The 19,474-nt window shown below is 38.0% G+C and overlaps 1 protein-coding gene across 50 annotated transcripts in view; it reads left to right on the forward strand.

The window, feature by feature from the left end:
- SVIL (supervillin) overlaps nt 1–19,474 on the forward strand; it is a 143,099-nt gene that overhangs the window by 101,924 nt on the left and 21,701 nt on the right. For 22 of the 50 annotated variants that reach the window (XM_075746481.1, XM_075746466.1, XM_075746473.1 and 19 more), the window contains 6 exons: nt 296–866; nt 2,374–2,593; nt 8,145–8,274; nt 12,369–12,446; nt 13,014–13,082; nt 18,859–19,009. In XM_075746481.1, coding sequence (XP_075602596.1) covers nt 296–866; nt 2,374–2,593; nt 8,145–8,274; nt 12,369–12,446; nt 13,014–13,082; nt 18,859–19,009 — 1,219 coding nt within the window. The remainder of the gene's footprint in view (nt 1–295; nt 867–2,373; nt 2,594–8,144; nt 8,275–12,368; nt 12,447–13,013; nt 13,083–18,858; nt 19,010–19,474) is intronic. The other 28 variants (XM_075746487.1, XM_075746482.1, XM_075746486.1 and 25 more) reach the window with 10 other exon arrangements.

Consider the following 19,474-nt stretch of genomic DNA (forward strand, 5'->3'; position numbering starts at 1 on the left):
ATGCCAGTATGAGCCGTTTCATGGAGCCCTAACGCAACGTCATGTTGCATGCTACACATACACCTTTTATCACTAAAGATGTTGCTGTTCACATGCAGTCGTTTCTGCCCTGGGTGGAATAATCCATCTGCAGCCAAATTATGGGGGCATTGTTGCTCTCCTTATCCGTTTCTAGTCTATTATAGAGCGCTATATTCATATGGAAGCACACCTCTGAAGAACTGACGTGATTAGACTGTTTTTGGGAATTGGTGATTTCAGAGCTTTTAAGCCTTGTTGTTGTTGTTGTTCATAGGTACAAAATGAAAGTGGAAAAATTACTCCCCTGTCAACTGCAGTTGCAACATCAGTTTCAACAATGGCATCTGCTCTTTCTCCATTGTATGCTGGAGACCTGCACACGAAGCCAGCTAGTGATGGAAGCATGAGTGCTGCTGCTAGAGCTGATTTGAGATTCCACTCGTCAGCAGAAAACTCAGACTCTTCAGGAAAACGCACACAGAAGTCAGAACAGTGGCAGCCCTCAATGGAAGCGCTAGAAAGCAAAAGAGCATCAAAGAAGCATGAAGAAGAGAGAAAGAGGTTTCTAGCACATGAAGCTAATGAAATTACAAAGTACAGCTCCTTTGAGGAAGAAACCACACATCCTGTTCCTGAAAAAACAGGAGACTACCATAAAGAGACAACATACAGCTTCCTGAGGAAGGGCAGCATGGAACTGTTTAGTTCACAAGCACTTTTTCAACCTCTTGAACAGAAAGACATCGATACTGGCATGCAAGGTAAATGGGAAGTCAAAGGAGGCCAGTCCTTTGAAGAAAAGATGGATTTGGAAAGTGTTATGAAAAGCAAGACTTTGCAAAGAGGTGCAGTATAAATTTGCTATTAGTGTAGTCTCGTTCCGCAAACAATGGTGTTTCTCTAGTTTTAAATATCTTCATTTCAAGCATTATCAAGGCTGGTTATGTTTCCTATTTTTAACACTGCTTAAAAGTAGAGAAATACCTGTGAAATCTTAAGTTTTACAAATAGAGTTTTCTCTTTGTTATTCTTTCAATCCTTCAGCCTTTAAAGATGGCTCAATTTTATTCAGATTTTCTGACTTTGAAAGAAGTGGTATTATATGCTGAAGCTAAGATTTATCCTTTCCTCTTTTGCCCTTGCCCCTGCCCTCCAAAATGCTGAACAAGCTAAACTTGCTGCTCTGGGTCAAGTGTCTGCTCTTAATTCTTGCCTTCTTATGCATATATAGTTATATATTAATTACATATGTACATATATAGCTATTAGTGGATAATTTTCAGATAACTAATTTTGCAAAACTACTATTATTTTCTCTTCAATGTGGTGATGAAATATAAACTAAGTAATTCTCAGAGCAATTACATTTCTATATGCACAGCATAATTCAAACTTAATAAGGAAACTCACCCATTTTTAAATAAAGTGCTTTGGAAACAGTCAATTTGGTCACTGCATAAAGCCTTCTATTCTGTTGAATTTAGAAGGATGTTGTATTAATTTTCTGTTTTATTATGATGGGGTAGAGGATCATAGTACCCTGTAGTGCTAGAAGCATTTTTGTCTTCATCCTGTGAAGTTAATTCATTTTGAGTGTAATGGGCTTTGAACAGGCATAGGGAGGGAGGTATAGTTCTGCCTGTATTCCTCAAAAGCAGCATCTGTTCTATCCAATTAACTTTTGGTGACTGCAGAGGAGACGGAGATTGGGATAAAACAGGAGCAGTCATGTATCAGAGGGGTGTTGTGCTTGTAAAATTTCAAAAAGAAAAATTAAGATCACTTATATTTCCTTAAGGATAACTGTAATGGTGCATTTATCTTTCATTAAGGCAATTTTTCCTATGGTTTAATTGCTACTTGAAAAAACAAAACCAAAAAAGCTCCCAACACCCTCCTAGAAAATAATACCTTTATTAAGCTATTAAATGTCCTCCTGGTATGCTACTTATGCATTAAACTGCTTTACCAATAAGTTAATTTCTTATTTAAATTTTGTCTGCTTCTCTTCCCCTACTCTTTGTTCCCTTCTCACTTTCATCTGCCCATTTGTTTTCCTGTTGGTGTGATGACAGGAGCAACAGTTTGTGGCTCATTCATATGAAGTTCAGAATTGTGTATTGAACATGATATTCTGTGGCTTCATGTGAACTTCAGTCACAAACAGCCGTTCTATGCAGTAGACAATATTGCACGATTAATCTTTGTACTCTGGCTCAGCCAGAATTTTTTTCTCTGTTAGCATGTGATTTGAATGTTAAAAACCAGATTTGCTGCTTCAGTGTTAGTAATGTAAAATAAGTTTGAGAATGGCACTAAGTCTAATTCAGCACTTCTCTTTTAAATGGGCAGACCACGCTGAGCCTACTTCTGAACTCACCAGCACATCAGCAATGAGGACAGTTTCACAAACTGCAGCTGCGGCATCCTGTAGACTGCAGGAGCTCTCCGAACAATTGGAAGGCAAATTTTATAAGAATTCCTGTGAAATGTTTTCCGTTGGAGAGAACAAAGCACAAACAACTGAGGATGTCCTTGATAATTCCAGCAAAACTATGTCAATTAAGGAAAGGTACTTAAATTTCACTTTTTTTAAAATAATCTCTATAAATACAGTTATTAGACTGATAGCACAAAAAGAAGCTTTAAACCTGTTTCTGAAAAAGCTAAGCAGTGATTATTGGGCTTTATTAGATGTAAAATACTAACAGCAGAAACATGCAGCTAATCTGCCTGACATGCTTATAAAGCAGATGGTGGTGAATGAGAATTACTGTTCAAGAGAACATGATAATCTGATTTTGAAAGAGCCACCTGAATAATCAATAAGTAGTTCAGAAAATGAAAGTTGTAAAAATGCACGTTCTAGTAACATTCATACTGATATACTCAATATACTTTCCCAGGTTCTGCTTTCAATTACAACAGCTATAATGTGATTATTTTTTTTAATAGCCACATTTTTGTTGGTCTATGGGAGTCTCTTAAATAAGCTGAGTATAGGGAGTCAGGGACAGACTCTGTGATGCTTCCCTCTCTACTTCAGAAATACATGGTTGCCATTTTGACTTCTGAGAACTTATTGTAGTGATTTTAAAAGGGTCATAAGTTGGACAGATTTACAGGACTATTAGAAATATTTTTTCCAACCCAAGGTCATTCTGATTTGAAACAAAATGTTAAGTCTTCTGCGCTTGTGGGGACAGTAGTTCATGGCTGGAGCTCCAATAGCTGCTGTAGCACTTGTAAAAGTCATTCTAATTTAGTTAAAACTTTGAGAGTATAAACTCAGCCCCAAACTGTAAAAGAATCTGGTAGCAGTCCAGTGAGTAAAATTACAATTATTTGCTTCAGGTTGACAAATAGGCCTACTTTTACTGCAGTTTTTCTGCAGTGAAGGCACAATCAATAAATAAAAATAGCTGCTTGATTAAACTTTCACTGTGTAAAAGTATTCCCTCACTTGGTGAGCTGGGTGTGATATTAGGAAGTCCTGACCATTTTCTTTGTTAAACATGATTCCAAAGCGTGCTTCTTAAATTTATGTATTTCTAGGAGGTATGTGAGTCATCCTTATCTATAGAGCATTCCCACTCCCTGTTATCCCCTTAAGATAAAGAGGGGGTGCAGGGGCAGCTACAACAGCTGTGCAGTTTTAGTCCCCCTTCTGAAGGATGTACTTATCTTTTCCAGTTTACTGTTTTGTTTTGTTTAAAACAACCTTCATCCCTCTCCTCCGTCCCCTGTAAATTTGTCAACTGTCTGGGCAGATAAGGTTTAAGACCAGTAACTTCTGGTTTATAGGTGGTAAATGATCTGCCTTCCCTGATCCTGGTGGGGAAAAAGAGGTTAGAGGGAAGATCCAAGTATTAGCAGCTGTTTCAGTCCTAAATTTAATGCTTCAGTTGAGTTGATCTCTTGAGGAACTGATGTTAAAGACTGTCAGTCACACTCACAATCTGGAATTGCTTTCGTTAGGCCTCTAAGACTGTCTAGTCAGTCCCAAAGCTGACAAAAGAAAATACCTGCTGTCTTGTCAGGAATTTGTATATTCTGATTCCACAAACATCTGTAAATGGCAGAGCTGGTATCAAAATGTTTTAGCCTTCCAAAATACCACAGTAGTCTACTTCTTGGCCCAGAATTAAAAAAATACAACCAGTCATTTTCCTTTGCTTGGCTATAGCTGATGCCAAGTATTCATAAACCTCAAGGAACATTTCTGCTAAAGATTAACTATTACACTTTGGATTTTTTTTCCTTTTACATTCACTAACTTCATCTTCCCATCCAGTGGATTTTTCTGGCTGTGTCAGACATTCTTTCACCTTCTGGAAGAACAGCTTTTCCACAGATGTAATGATATTTCGGCAGGATGCATGCATACTGATCTGGATGAAAGTGATTTTCCACAAAGACTTACTTCACTGAACTAATATTATCCTTGTGGAGTGAGTGCATGCCTGGCATTTTCAGAATTACCTGTATTATGTGGAAGAATAAAAATCATGATTTTTCAAGGAAGACAAGACACCTATCCTCTCTTCTTCTGCAAACACGCAGCTTGGAGGTGAGAGGGAGCAAAGGCTCATATCTTTGAGTAGCTTTGGCTGTGTTTTGTTTTAGGCAGCCAGGCCAATCCACTGATGTGTTATATATGAATGCTGGAAACCTTTTTTTAAGTGTCTTGCCTTCAGGAAGAGGAATGTCTTGGAGGACTTCAGATGGAGCATCAGTTGCATGTAACTACCTGTCTTTGTGCATTTATGGAGACCAAAGTTGCTAGAAGGCCACCCTATCAGCTCCGCTTTAGAAGTCAGCTGCATGCCATGATCACCATTTAAAAAAAAATACAGATAACTAATTTCTGGTGGACCTCTTACCATCATTCATTCCTTCTCAGGAAGAGCCCAGCCTAAACTTAATTTTCAACCTTTTTTTGATATATGGATGCCAGAGCAACTTTCTTACACAGACTAGTCCCCACTACAGTGAATTTATGCACTCTTTAACAGTCAGCTTCCTTTTTGTAGTTACTCATCTCATATTGGCCTCCAGGATTTATGATTTAGCTGAAACGAACTGGTCAAGTGCAGCCAATGGAGTACACGTGAAAGCCAAGCCTTTGTACAGTTTAATCTGTCTCAAGGATAACACTAGCAGCTAAGATAGTAAAATATTGCCATAGAAGAAAGATGTGTCATTTTTGACATTTTTTGCCAGGACTTTTGCCAAGGCCTTTCATACAACTGTCTTTGTTCAGGCAAAATCATTGTTCAAATCTTGTTTCTATTTCCCTACAGTGTTAATCCAACATTTTGCTTTCAGCTGGGAAAGCTTTTGCTTTGAACCCATCCTGACACCTCTGGGATGATCATCATTCTATCTTGATGGCAGATATTCTATCTCAGTAGCAGGTGAAAGAAGGATGCAGAGCAAGCTGTCAAAGATGGGCAGATATATAAAAAACTTTATTCTTTCAAGAAAAGAATAAGCCTGATTTTTTTTTTTTTAGATTGGAAAAGGAATTTTTGGAGGCAAAAGCAATATGAATAGAACTGCAAAAGTGAATAATTATTCATTATTTATCAAAAGTGGAAAACTGGAGGTATGCAATGAAACAAGTAGGCAGCAGGCCTTAAACAAATTAAAGGGTTAGACCCAATGATTGCCTTATTTTTGCAGACTTTCCAAAGAGTCAACTGCTGTGTCTACTTTGAGTTAAGCTCCTGAGCTGCTGGGCTCAGTGAACCAGTTCGGTAGTTCTTGCATCTTCACGTATAAAAAGGCTGCCCTCTAACTGTTACTGAGTCAAGGCGGTCTGAGTTTCTTGCTGTTTCCATCGTTCAAAACAAATGCATGGCTTTGGGTTTTACACAGCAGTGAAGTTTCCAATGGCATACAGGGCATACATGTTTCTTTAAGTGGTGATTCCATTCCTCAAAACAGACAAATGTATGTGTTCTCACTCTAGGAACGACTTGTTTCATTACATATACAAGTGAAGAGCGGAGGGCTAGTATGAAGCCATCCTTATGACAGAGGAGAAAACAAAGTCTCCAGAGACACAGAAGCAGTCTTAGAATTACAGATTTTCTCTTCCTGATCAACCAAGCTGTTTGGGGCAAAGGTCTAGGGGCAAATAACCTGCAGTATTGTCAGGTTAAAAATCTGCCTCCTATGCTCAGCAGCTATAGACATTTTTAAAACAAACCCCTCTTAGGCCAAAGCTGACCAAATTGCCTTCCAGCTTCAATTATCACAGGTATTTTCTAAGCAAAGCTGACCCGAGAGAATATAACTATTGAAGATAATTCAATTGCGTGGTGGCAATTCAGTCCCATCTTGGTCTCCTCCACAGTTTCACACATGCATGGACCCATTCCAGAAGATTAGTTCTGGGCAGTGAAATCTTGTATACGTTCTGGGAACAATGATCATGGCCTCAACTCCTTATTGTGAGTCCTTCTCACCCCTACTCATCCTGTGCTGTGAGGTATGAAGCAACCAGGCAATGTGAAGCCTGCCAGCGCTGCCTGCCTGGGCAGGAAGAGAGGAAATAACTGCTTTCTTGAATACTAACATTCTTACTGCCATTGTATTCTGTGGATTTACTGTTTTCTGCATTCTCAGTTTTTCTCAAATGACTGCCTTAGGACCAATCGGTCATCCTTGAATAGGTCAGTAGCGTGGTTGCACTCCCTGGTTTTTTGCAGGAAGCAGCTGCCTGAAACTTGGCTTCTGACTAGACCTATTCAGTCCTACCCTTTCTTTCTCCTCAGAGTTTCAGGACAAGACCTACTGTGAGGGTAATAGTAATCACATCTCTGAAAAGCAATCTCCGTATCTTGTGGTCAAAATAGGTTGCCAACACTGTAACTGCTGAACCTGTTCAAATATTAATAGGGTTAAGGAGTTTGTATAATCCTTACTGAAATGCCCTAAAGAAAGTTATGTAGTAAAACTTAATTCAACTAAAATAAAAATTGTTTAGTGGACCAATGCAACTGCACAAGTATTGCAGATATACATTTTATGGATTACTAAGAATGATTTCTGAAAGCCAGAAAATTCATACAAATACTAATTTCTGGGGAAGGTAAGCTAAAGATCATGCCTGTGTAGACCTTGTATTCCCTAATGACTTTCTCTGCACCCAAAACTAATCAGCTCAGAGTTTGTGTGGACAAGTAAGTTCTAATTCTAGCAAAACAAATCTACATGCTGTCCCCACTAGAGCCAGTCAGCGTCCCTTTGTGCTGTATTCAGAATTTTGCTCAAGAATAGGAAATAGCACTTACTAAAAGATCCTACTTACCTGAGATTTATGGTAATCCACATTTTAAATATAAGATACCCTTTAAATGAGTTGAATCATGCAGATAGGTTTCACAGCCGTAGTATAATTAGCACCAAGTTACTAGCGCATTGGTACTGCTTACTTATGACGCAGCAGTGCCTGAGCGAAGTGAGGAGATACTGAGTGATCCCTAGGAGTCTGATAGTAACCTCAGTCACTGGAGTTGTAGTGAAGGCAGTAGCTGCAGAGTTGTCATTTGATGTGCTTGATGAGACCTGACTGGTGGGTGCCTGCTGAATAGACCTCTTTCTTCTTGAGTTTTAAAGAAAATAATTTTTAAAATCTTTTTTTAATGAGTACAATAAAGACCAAAGGTAGGATTCATCCTGTTAACTTTGGACATCTACAGTGTAAGCACCCATAGTCGCTAGTCGCTCTTCGTGCCTTATTGATAGAAAGGAGGGGAAAAAGCAGTGATTAACCTATTTATATGTCTAGTTTAGGATGATCTGTGTTGTACCTTGGTCTCCTTTGAATGTATTGGCAATTTCCCCTGACTATCCAAATTAACTGGGGTGCCTGTCTCAGATCTAGATGTCTGTGTTTTGACAGATGATCCCCATTCAACACGTTCAGTAAAAGCTTGGTGTTCGTTTGTGAGCTTTGTATATGTGTATGAAATGTAAATAACTATAGTTAATGTTAGAAAAATTTAATTTCAAATTCTCTTGAAAGCAGCATTAGTGAAACAGTAAGGATAGCTTTTGAGGATAATGGGAAGGACTGTGTTTAAAGCTTCCTGTTGGCATGGTTTCTCTTCTAGGTTGGCATTGCTGAAGAAGAGTGGTGAAGAAGATTGGAAGAGCAGGCTCAGCAAAAAGCAGGAGTATGCAAAAGTGTCTGTCACTGATCGTAGCACGCAGATGCAAGAAGTTGAGCAACTGTTGAAGAAGGTAGCTCTGTCCTTGTTTGGAAAAAACATCCTGCTTGAAATGCTTCAGCTTTTTGAAGATGCATCCACCTAGACAGGCATGCCTAATATTAGCTACTAGCTCCTGCTATTCCTCTTGTTGTCAGGCTTGCTTGAAAAACAATTCTCCCAGCATGAGAGCTCTTTAAATGAGAATGTCTTCACTGTCTTGGGACATATAATATTGGTTACAGTGTCTTTACATCAGCAGATTGTGAACCACTAAGTGAGCCTGTTGTAAGGCCTCTGGAATGTGCAGGTATAACGATTTAAGCCTTTTTCCCCCCCACGCAATTGACTTAAGACTTTTAAGTTCAGGTGTTCTCTTTAGCATGGGTGAGCTTGTAAAGATTTCAGATTCTTAAAGCTGTGTTGTCTCTGTGCATACAATTTTTTTTTTTAAGTAGTAATTTTGGATCCTAGAAACACTGAGGAAATGCAGGTATGAGAGCATTCATGACGGTTGGACTTGATGATCTTAGAGGTCTTTTCCAACCTTAAAGATTCTATGATTCTATGAGCCATTTGGCTTTTGGTTATCTTGCATGATCTTTAGGTGTTTGTGGATAGCCAAAACCATCTGGACAAGGATTTTGTCTGTCTTGTCAGTGTTAGTGTATAGAGTGGGAGATAGGTAGAAAGGTGTAGAGGAAAGGGAAGTCCACACTGTTAGCACACTCTGGCTGTGTCTGTACATGACTAAGTTGTGTTGCCCAGCAGGAGTGGATCTGTAAAGCAGAATGATTACTGATGAGGACCTGCTATCCATGCCATGCCGTAACTTCTTGTTTTGCTTCAGGCTGAATTTAGTCTGCTCCTGTGGCCTGACTGCCCGTTAGCAGCCATGGCATTACATGGGAACCCCAGAGTGGGCTTCAGGGGTTAGTTTCATCTAAAAGGGTCTTTGCATTCTGCAATGTGAACCAAAGCACAGAAAGTGAGGGTGACTGCGAGATTTGCTTCAAAATGGACTGCTGGTTCGAACTACAGGATTAATGCAGCTTTGCTTCCCTTTTATCTGACAGTGTCAGATAAAATAGGCGGTTTCAAAAGCCTTTAATTTTTGAAGGAGTATTTTCACAGAGGACAAGTGAAGATAAAATTTGTGTTATAAATTTTACTAGTAGGGACAGTAATCTTTGGATTCAATTATTTAGTTGTGAAAATGCAGCTTCTGTTAAACAGTATAGACAAACAATAACAAAAAGCCTCCTGTTCCATCAGTATGTTACAAGTAAGGAGTTGTTACACAGTCTGTCATTATTGAGGATAAATCTGTGCCTGAACATGTGACTTATCAATGGTTGTGTGTTAACTGGATAGAAAAACAAGAAAGCTGATTTTTTGCAGTTTGGTTTATGGGGTTTGTTTTGGTTTTGCCTTGTGGACTTACTCAAAAATCCAGTTGTTCGTTTGAAAGATGTCCTAAAGCAAAAATAGTTTCAGCGAGTAAAGCAAAGTTGCGGTCACATTTTTAACAGGCTAGTCTCCAAAATGACAACTGTTGAGATCAGATAACAAATGTACTCCAGCTAAAGACAATGGGGTTGAGAAAAAGCTTTAAGCAGCTGCCAAGATTTAGGCAGAGACAAAACCTTTGTTCTCTCTTTTGGCTCCCCAGCACCCATATCCTCCCTGCTGTGTTACCATGTGCAGCAACTTCACTCAGCATAGAGTAAGTTAGGCTTTTAAAGCAAGTAAGAGAGCATGAAGTGCTTGAAGGGTACGAGCTTTGATGTGGCAATGCTAGCAGTGGGAGTTTCTGTGACACTGGGTCACCCACTTTCTTGGTTCATGTCAGCTCTTGGCTATTTACAGCCTAAATCAAAGGATTTGCATGTCTGCCAATGGGTGGAATCTTGGATGTATCAGAAAAAAATGTCAGTCTTATTAGATACACAGCTCCCTGAACTGTATGGATATTTGTGATACTTCACTAAGTTGACCACACTGCTTACAACACACCATGTCAGCTGCCCTTAAATCTGGAAATACTGTTATTGATAATTAATCAATGTAATGGCTATTATCCTTTGAGGACCATGAAGCACTGTGCCACTGAAGTCTCTATTTGTAGAAGAGCTTTGAGAGTACAATGTACTTAAGAATCTTAGTCCTTTCTGTTGCTGGATTGCAATAAAAATGCAGGAATTGTGTTGATTACTGTGTTTTCAGCTAGTTAAAATACAATTTCCACACATGGCAGTCATGCATTAACAGCAAGGGTGTGTAAACTTCTGTCATGCCCTGCTGGTTCAAAATAATGCCTGAAGGTTTTAGCTGTAGTATATCACTCCTGTAGTCAGAGACCTTTTTAGGTTTTCTTTTGTGCGTGCGTGTCTTTTAAAAGGTTATCTAACTTGTTCTGGAGATTTGATTATTGAAGCATAGCTGTATAAAATAGAAGTTATTAGAGTACATTTAGATTTGTTAAAAACAACAAAAGCTGAAAGACTCATACTAATAATAAAATAGTTACATTAAATAGCGGTTTGGTCACTTTAGTCAAAAAGCTTCTGCACAGTTGTCTGCATGGTGAGCTATTTCTCCAAAAGTGTTATAGTCATTTATATGTAGGCAAAACTGTAGAAAAACGATAAAATTCATGGAAAAGCTGACAGAGCAACCTCAAATGGGGAAAAAAAAGGGAGTAAGGAATTAACCGAAGGAGATACGGATGAGGGGGAAATTGAGATTTACTTGGAGGTCCCACATCTGTTTTGATGATTGCTGCGCATATGAGGAAAATTTGTTGGAATCTGTGAGACTTCTTCAATTATATATATGTACAGTAAAACATACTTGGACAATTCAAAGAATAGCTCTAACATCAAGGGAACAACTGTACACTGAAGATTGTCTTACTGGGGAAAAAAAACACCACTTTTATTTGGGAAAAATATTTTGGATTTAGTATATTTGTATTCATCATCTTAGGTTGGATGGAAAACTTCCACTTTGTTGGTTTGTTTCATGGGTAGAAAAATTAGCTAACTTTAAAATCTTTCCTTAGTATCAAAACAGCAAGATTTACTGGAATGAAAATGCCTGTTTTATAGTCAGCCATTTTTAACAGAGTCCCTGATTAATGTGATTACCAGCTGCATTGCAGTCGCATTAAAGCAGTGAATGACATTTGAAATGCATTTATTTCTTATAGCAAGTTCAAATTGCAGCTCAGCACTGGTGTTAAAGGCTGAGGCTGAATAGTCAATTCAAAATTATTCAGAGATGAAGTGTGTAAAAATCTTGAAGAGGGTGAGCTCTTAAAAAGTGACCTTTAGGCAAAATGTTCATCTCTTGCTGTGGTAATAGTTTTATCCATTTCATATATGGCATCCACCCAATGCTTGTATCCAATTCTAATCAAAGCTGAAATTAATGATTAAGCTTCATTTTGAGCCATTCTCATAAGCTGCATTTACCCATATTCTATGCAATGTTCCACATTTGCTTTAACCTATAGAAAGGAAGAAGAATTATAGATGATAAAGCCATGTCTAATCAGCTTTGAGTAAGCCCAGCTATGAGGCAGGGGCTATTTGTAGGCTTTGTTTAGAATGGTGAACTCACCTTCACTGAGTGCTCTGGGCTTAGCAATTGCCTCCAGATGGCTTTTGAGTATCCCTGTTTTAGTAAGCATTCTTTTTCCTTTCATCCAGAAAATGGATGGCTTGTTATTTAGCAGGGTCTGATTAAACTTGCAGCAGAATTATTCACATTGTGGTTGACGTGGTTCATCAATTTAATGGTGCATGAAAACAGAGACATAAAAATTATCAGCATATGAAAAGTGTATCTTCTGGCTGTGCTGTTTCGTTCTGTGTTGAGTTGTAGTGATGTTGTCACTAACTTGTTTAATTCCTGCATGGAATGGCTTTGGTAAACATGCTGTTGTATTATGACAACATTTTTGATCTCTGGCTTTCCAATAGGAAAAACATTTCTAGAATACTAAAAGGTTCAGATTTACTTCATTGTAAGAAATTAGGGGAAGATGAGTTATTTCCCACATCTCCATTTCTGATAGTCCAGTTCTTTTCTAATTCCTTTGCTTTGCTTCTGTCCTTGTCATAGGAACCTGTATATGCTTCTACTTACTCTCCCGTTATACCTGCTCTCCATAAATTTCATCCTTTTCTACCTATTAATCAGGTGAGCAAAAGTCTGCACAATTTAAATGCTCAACAATTTCAATAAGCACGTTTTGACAGGGTTTGTTTTATGTAGGAAATTAATAAGCCTCTTAACTGATTAACCAACTTAGTAAATGCTGCTTTAAAGAAACATAGTATTATGCCACTATGTTGTGTATTGTTCTTCAACGTACATTCTGCTAGTGATTCTTTTATGGTTGCATTTCTAAAAATTCTGTATCTGTTAGACTATATAGGTGAGAAAGTAAATGAAGCAGACATTGCATTTATTGTAACACTGAAAACTTGCAAGTTGTTAAAAATGGTATATAAAAGGAGCCATATGTAATACATAGAATAAAATGCTGTGTACCCTGACTTCTCTGTAAGTAATGCACAAATACAATGTAAGACATGAAATCACCTAATTTATTGACTGCAAAAAAACAAGCTGCTTTTGTTCAGAGGTGACTTTCCTACAGTGCTTTTCCCTAGTCCCTGTTTAAAAATTTTTGTCTTGGCACATCCTGCTTCTATTCTCTGACTGTCCTATCTTCCTGCTTCTCTCTCTCTTTCTTCCTTTAAGGTCTGTAGTACTAGTTTGAAAGAATCAAGCTCTCTGATTTCTGATGAACATCATCCTTGGAGATGGAAGGTGAAATGCTGTACAAACTTCCTGTTTAATTATTGGAGGGAGGAGTAAGAAAATGATATTCCGATCTAAGATTCACATTCCTAAAGCAACTTGTGGCAACAGAGTTTACTTTGTGTTTCCTTAGGAATAGAGTTCTGCTGCTGTTCCAGTAAATGTTAGAGAAGCTTTATGTGAAATGTTCCTCAAAATCATGTCCATACCTCTGCAATTCCATCATAAACAATTTTAAGAACTTATAAAGAATTAATAGATAATGAGAAATATAAACCTTCTTCAGCTAGAGCTACATAACAAAGTTGTCTTTGAGCAGAAGTAGAATACTGGATCTTGATTTGAGCGAACAGTGCTTGTTTCACATGATCAGAGGTAAAAAAAGCAAAGGCAGGAGCGGGCAAAGAAACGAGTTGAAGAAAACCATGAGAAAACAAGGAGAGTTCACTGGAAGATCTCAATAGATCTATGCAAATCTAATTCTGCTTTATTACACCTCCTGTGACTTGCCTCCCAGCCCAGATCTGTGGTTGTAGTACTACAAGCAATCCATTGGGTTCTTCATTCCCACACAAAATACAGTGTATGTCATATGTGAGGAGCGTTCTGGCCAGCATGCCTAATGGCAGTGAATCCAAGGGGCAGATATGTGCTGCTAGAACAGAGGATGATGATTATGGCAGAGGCTACTGGAACTACAATAAAAATTTTGACTACTGATATTTACCATTTCCACATTCACTTTCATAGCTGTTTTTTGAGGATGACCTTTTACTCTGATTTTTTTTTTTAATTAAAAATTAAACTTGGGGCTAGTAACTGAACTGTGTTAGTGTTACCTCTTCTCTGTAAGCTCTGGATTTAGTATAGCTTTATTACTGTTTACTTCAGATAACCTATTCATTTTATTGTGACAGCAGCTCTATGTATCTAGAAGGTAAATATACAGTCTAACTTAATAACATAATATCCCTCCAGTAGTGAGAGGAGGTCCTTCAATGGGCTGTTCATCCCATCTATTGTAAAAGGGGAACACCCAAAAAGTGTTCATAGTTCCATTGACCGTGGTGAGCTACATCCTGCCCTCTTAGAAAGCTGCTTCCTTCTAGCCTGGTGCCAAGGTGCATACAGATTTGTTTGGGGTTTTTTCCTGGCACAATTAATTGTTATGGGTTTTGCACCAAACACAAGTTGAGCGTGTTCTATTTTGCTCAAACCACTTTTGAACAGGATGCCGTACATTTGCATTTGAGTTTTCTCCTTATAACAAGACCTATATAAAGTTGCAGAGGAAAACAATGCAGAAACTTTTCTGTATTTGTACAGCTGTTGAAATCTTCTTGTACTTTTTTTGTCTTAGAAGCCTACACTAGAGAAGTTACTTGTATTAAAAAGCAAATAGATAGTTTTTGGATTCTTCTTTTATATAATTTATAACATTGGTTTTAAATGGATTCCCCTTTTGAAAAATACATTTTTTTATGTTCAGCCTTGTTTTGGACTCCCTCAGGTAGGGGGAGTCTTGATCTTCAACATAGAAAACCCTGAATTCTCTTATTTCTTGCATTAAAAAACAAAACCAAACCCCAAAGAACAAACCAGCATGCTAACAGACCACTCTCAGTCACATTCTTGTGACCTAGAGGGGACACTGCTTGGTCTGGAAAATTGTAGAGTACAAAACAGAGCATGGAGTAGATGTAGGCCCTTCCTTAGCATGAACTGATGCTGCAAAAGTGGAGTGGAGTCCCTGTGCATACCCTCAAGAAATGTGTTGCAGTGCTAGAAAAGACCAATATCATCATCCAACCTAGCCAAGCAGTGGGAGAAAAGTAATCCCTGTTTCTAGCTGTTCTTGCATCAAGTCTATAACTGAGTCTATAACTCCTTCTCAGACTTAAAACAGATCTTTTAGAAAAATCCAGATTCTTTATTCTAAAGTTTCAACATACAGAAAATTCACTGCAATATTAAGTAATTTTTCATGTGTAATTATTCTCGCTGAGTAAAACTTAACTCTTTCTTCAGTAAAAATAAATACTCATCTGATTTAATCTAAGGTAGATTTTTTCCAAATCTTGAAAAAATATTTTAGCCCTTTCCTGAAACCTTTCAAAATTGTCAGCATCCTGGATAGAAGTGTAGAGGCTGGAAATGGATGAGCTATTGCAGTATAGATTATCTGTTCAGAACAACTGTTCTGTGGGAATTTTTCTATCTTCCTAACTCACTGGGTTTCGCTTGTTTCACTTTTCAAGTAACATTTCTCTTAAAAGCCTGGTTTACTCGATTTTTCTGATAACTTTTTTTACCCATCTATGTGATTATTTCTTCTTTACCTTCCTCACATCTGTATGATGGTGCCATCCTGAGAGTCTTCTCAGAAGAACTGTATCTTTTTTCCATGTGCATGAAAACATTGTGATGAAAGTTGGGATGAATCAGATTACTGCATGCCTCTCTTCTGTTTAGAAATAATTTTTCAGTCAGTTAACTAGTTTGCAGCCTGTAAGCTGCACTGATATTTTTATGTTGCTCAAAAAAACCTCAGAATGTCATCTGTGATTAAGTCAAATATATTAATCAGAGGTAACTGTGTTAACATATTTAATCATACTTGATCTCATCAAACTTACCATTTTGATTAAACCTGTTTTCCATAATGCCAGGTGGAGTCGCATTAATTACACGTCTGTGCTTTGATTCTTTATTGATTGTCTTACAGCAGTCTTCCCATGAGTGTCTGGAACAACACATAGCTTGTGTGACCTGTACCTACTTTAGTTCTATTTCTTCTAAGTATTGTCACCATCTGAGCTTTTATCAGCCCTACTTATTTTCCCATTTTCAAAGTTGTTGTGTTTTTTTTTTTTTAAATCACTGATTGTGTTTGGGGCATCTCCTATTCCAGTTGTTTCATGTAGGATGCCAATTTTTCTGATCCTTTTTCACTTCATTTTAGGAATTTATCATTTATCTGAAACAAAAGATTTCAATGAACACATGGATGTATTTTTCATGACAAATTAGGATATTTCATTGACCATAACAGCCTTCCTTTTTTGTTTCATGGAAAAATAGCATTGGAGCTGTTGTCTTCCTAAGCTTTTGTTTATTCCTGACACACTAAAATAATTCTTGTTTTGGCTTTTATTGGGGTCTTTAGCTCCCCTTATCAAAACGTCACAGTTACAAATTTGAGATTTATTCTTCTTTCATATCTTACTTTCTTTTTTTTACTTGGAAATAAAATTTGCACCTAAAAGCTTGTCAAGTTTTACCTTTCTTGCCATATTTTCTCCCAACCAGAACATGCTTTGACCAGTTCATTCCTCCACAAATGCTGTCATTTGGCAATTGTGAAAGCTTTCTAAACTAGTCCCAATTACCAGGTGTATTTGTTCTGGCATTTCTTTTGACAGTTGCATTGGGTCATGTTAGTTTTCCAGCTATAGAAAATTATTCTTTCTTTTAAGAATCACATATACTTTTGGTTTTCACCAGAACTGTTATAGCAAATTAAATGGGTTAGGGATTTCTTGGTGTCTATTCACCTTATCATATTTTTTAGTGAATTTGTTTATTAATAGAGGAAGGTGGGAGTTTTCATGCATTAGGAAGAGATCTAATGTGGAACTACTCTGAGTTTTGTAACATACACATCCAGTCTGATTTATTTTTGGTTTTAGAAACTCCAAGGACGTTTTGCCCAAAGGAGCAGCTTGAAATCTTCCATTAAAAAAAAAAAAAAGTTTGTTTCTACCCTTAGAGAGCTACTTACTCTCTTTTGTCCTTTGAGGAGGCTCCAGAATTACTCATGATCTTTCTTACAATGTACGTGTGTAGTGATTAACACAGAGGGGTTAAAGGCCTGTGTCTTCAGAATTTCCAGTAGCTCCACAGACTCTGGAGCTTCAAGTGTTTGCTGGAGACAAAATTCAAAATTAAGCCCCCTGTCATTTTAAAAAATATAAATAATCCATATGAAAAAATCCATATGACTCTACTTCTTCCTGCCTCTCCCCCACTTCCCCTCAGATTATAATCAAAGTCAGCATCCTCACTAAGTTACAAGTATTTGTTTTGTGTATGAAATTTCACTTGTGGTTTCATTAGGTATATATTAATTTCCTGCCAAGATCTCCTTTAGTATGTTGCTGTGGGGTTTTTTTCTACCAGCTGTTCATCCCAGAGGTGGCCGTGCTTGAGACGTTGGAACACGTAGAGATTGGGGGAAGTGAACCAAGGTTACTTTCAGTGTTTTTATTTAAAGCATTCAGATGCTTTTACAGAAGAGGAAGCAATATTGAGAAGACTTGCATCTTGTTGTTTCTATTGAACGTTTTGGAGTTCTAGGGAAAAATCAGAGGTTTTTATCTTGATTATCGTGACTTGCAGTCATAGTGACTGGCTGCCCAACTATCTTCCGAAGAAACTGAGAGCAAGCATTACTGCAGAAGGCTGCGGAGTTACATGGAACCAGAGGAAGCAGTGGAAGGCTTTCATGTCCTAGTCCTTGAACAAGCCACTTCTTGGTTTGTTTTTAGTCTTCTGGCTGATTTGTACTGTTCCTGGTAAATGCTGAAGGCTATGAAATCTCTATTTTTGTGTGTCCCCTGCACTCACAAGAATTTTTATACAAAAAGTGACCGAATTATTTAGTCTGTTTGATTTTAAGAAAAGAAATAAGTAAGAATATCTCTTCCTTGTATCTTGAAACCAAGAAGAATGTTTACTTTATGTTCACAAGCTTTTGCGTCCTTTTTCATTTCCTCTCTGTAGTTGTATGAGCTACAGCTGTGATAAAGCTTTAGATTTTCATGTGTTTTTTTCAATTCTAGCAGCTAGGTTGTGAAGGAAAATGCAAAATGGCACACAACTTGGAAGTAATTCCAGAGTTGACAGTCCCATGCACTAAAAATACTTTTATACTTGATTTCTAGGCAGTATAATCCCTGAAATGTTGCTACTTTCTTAAGATAAGTGCATTGAAGCAATATTTCTTTGGCCTGACCTAGCTACAGCAGAGTATGTAAATTCAGTTTCTTTCCTATTTAACATACCATCATCAATCCTTTGTGTTAGTAGCACTAAGTATCTTAGTGCTCCTAGCTGCTCCTAATCACTCAAGCTGTTGGCTGCTACCCTCTAAAGCAAGTGAGGAAAGCTGAGGGTGACCTAAAAAAGAAAAAAAAGATGATCACAGTCATTGGAAAAATATTCAGTAGAGCACGCTGACATAGGAACTAAAGTGAGCAGCCTCCAGAGAGATAAGGCTCCTAATCCTGCCTCGAGAACTGCATTACTGTAAGAGAGTGATTCAAAAATCACAAACTGAAGTTACACTTCTTCATTGTTATTCCCTGTGCCACCTGCAGATTTGCACATTTGAAAACATCTCCTGAAAGTCAGTTTAGTGATTTCACTAGTGTAGCAAGTCATGCTTCAAAAGAATGAAGTCTGGAAAATTGTATCATACACAGAGTAAATTGTTTGCTTTTCTTAGAGGGATACCATTTGCCTTGGCTGGTAGTTTCAAGAAAAGGTCAAAGAGCATAGACCAAAACCTTACCTTCACCTTAACTTCACAGTGTAATGGGGCAGCAAGACAATGAAGCTTCTCTGGGTCAGGGTCACTAAGCTGTGCCTGTGCCTTTCCTTTAGTAGCTTGTTCTGTTCTCTTCCCTCTACAGCTAGCAGTTGAAATGTTCAGCCTGTCCTTTGCTATATCCTGGTCAGTTTGTCTGTTTTTTCAAACATCTCTTTCTCTTTTCCCCCAAAAAAGCAGAGACTGGCAGATAACCAGGAGAGTCAGATGACCATTGAAGAAAGGAAACACCTGATTACAGCTCGAGAAGAAGCCTGGAAATCCAAGGGCAAAGGAGCAGCCAATGACTCTACACAGTTCACTGTAGCTGGCCGAATGGTAAAAAAAGGTCAGTGATGAAATGATCCTAATATAAATAAGCCACTGCTTATCTGTCTAGTCAAAATAAAGTCAAGCTAAAGCTATGCAGAAACAGTATCCATGTTTAGCAAGAGGAGGACTGTTTACCTTCAACTGAATATCGTGTCATGAGGCTGTTCACTCTAGCTTCTTGTGGCTGTTGGTATTGATCCATTTTGTTCTGCACTGTTGCAGTACCATCCAGTTATTACTGGGCTCTGGCTGGCTGGTGGTAGTCAATCACTTGAACAGTCATATGTATTGTTTTTCCTTCTAATGCAACCCAGAGAGCACAGTTGGATCATTTTTTCTTATTTATTCTTCCTTTGAAAACCCAGGTGCACTGTCTAGAGGAAAGTTGTGAAATCTAGTTCTTGCTATTGCTGGCACTTCCCCCACTCCTAGGATCACTGGGAATATTTAGCAAACATATGTGGGTTTTATGGATGCTGTT

Source organism: Balearica regulorum, chromosome 2 (genome assembly GCF_011004875.1).
Source record: "Balearica regulorum gibbericeps isolate bBalReg1 chromosome 2, bBalReg1.pri, whole genome shotgun sequence".
Classification (NCBI taxonomy): domain Eukaryota; kingdom Metazoa; phylum Chordata; class Aves; order Gruiformes; family Gruidae; genus Balearica; species Balearica regulorum.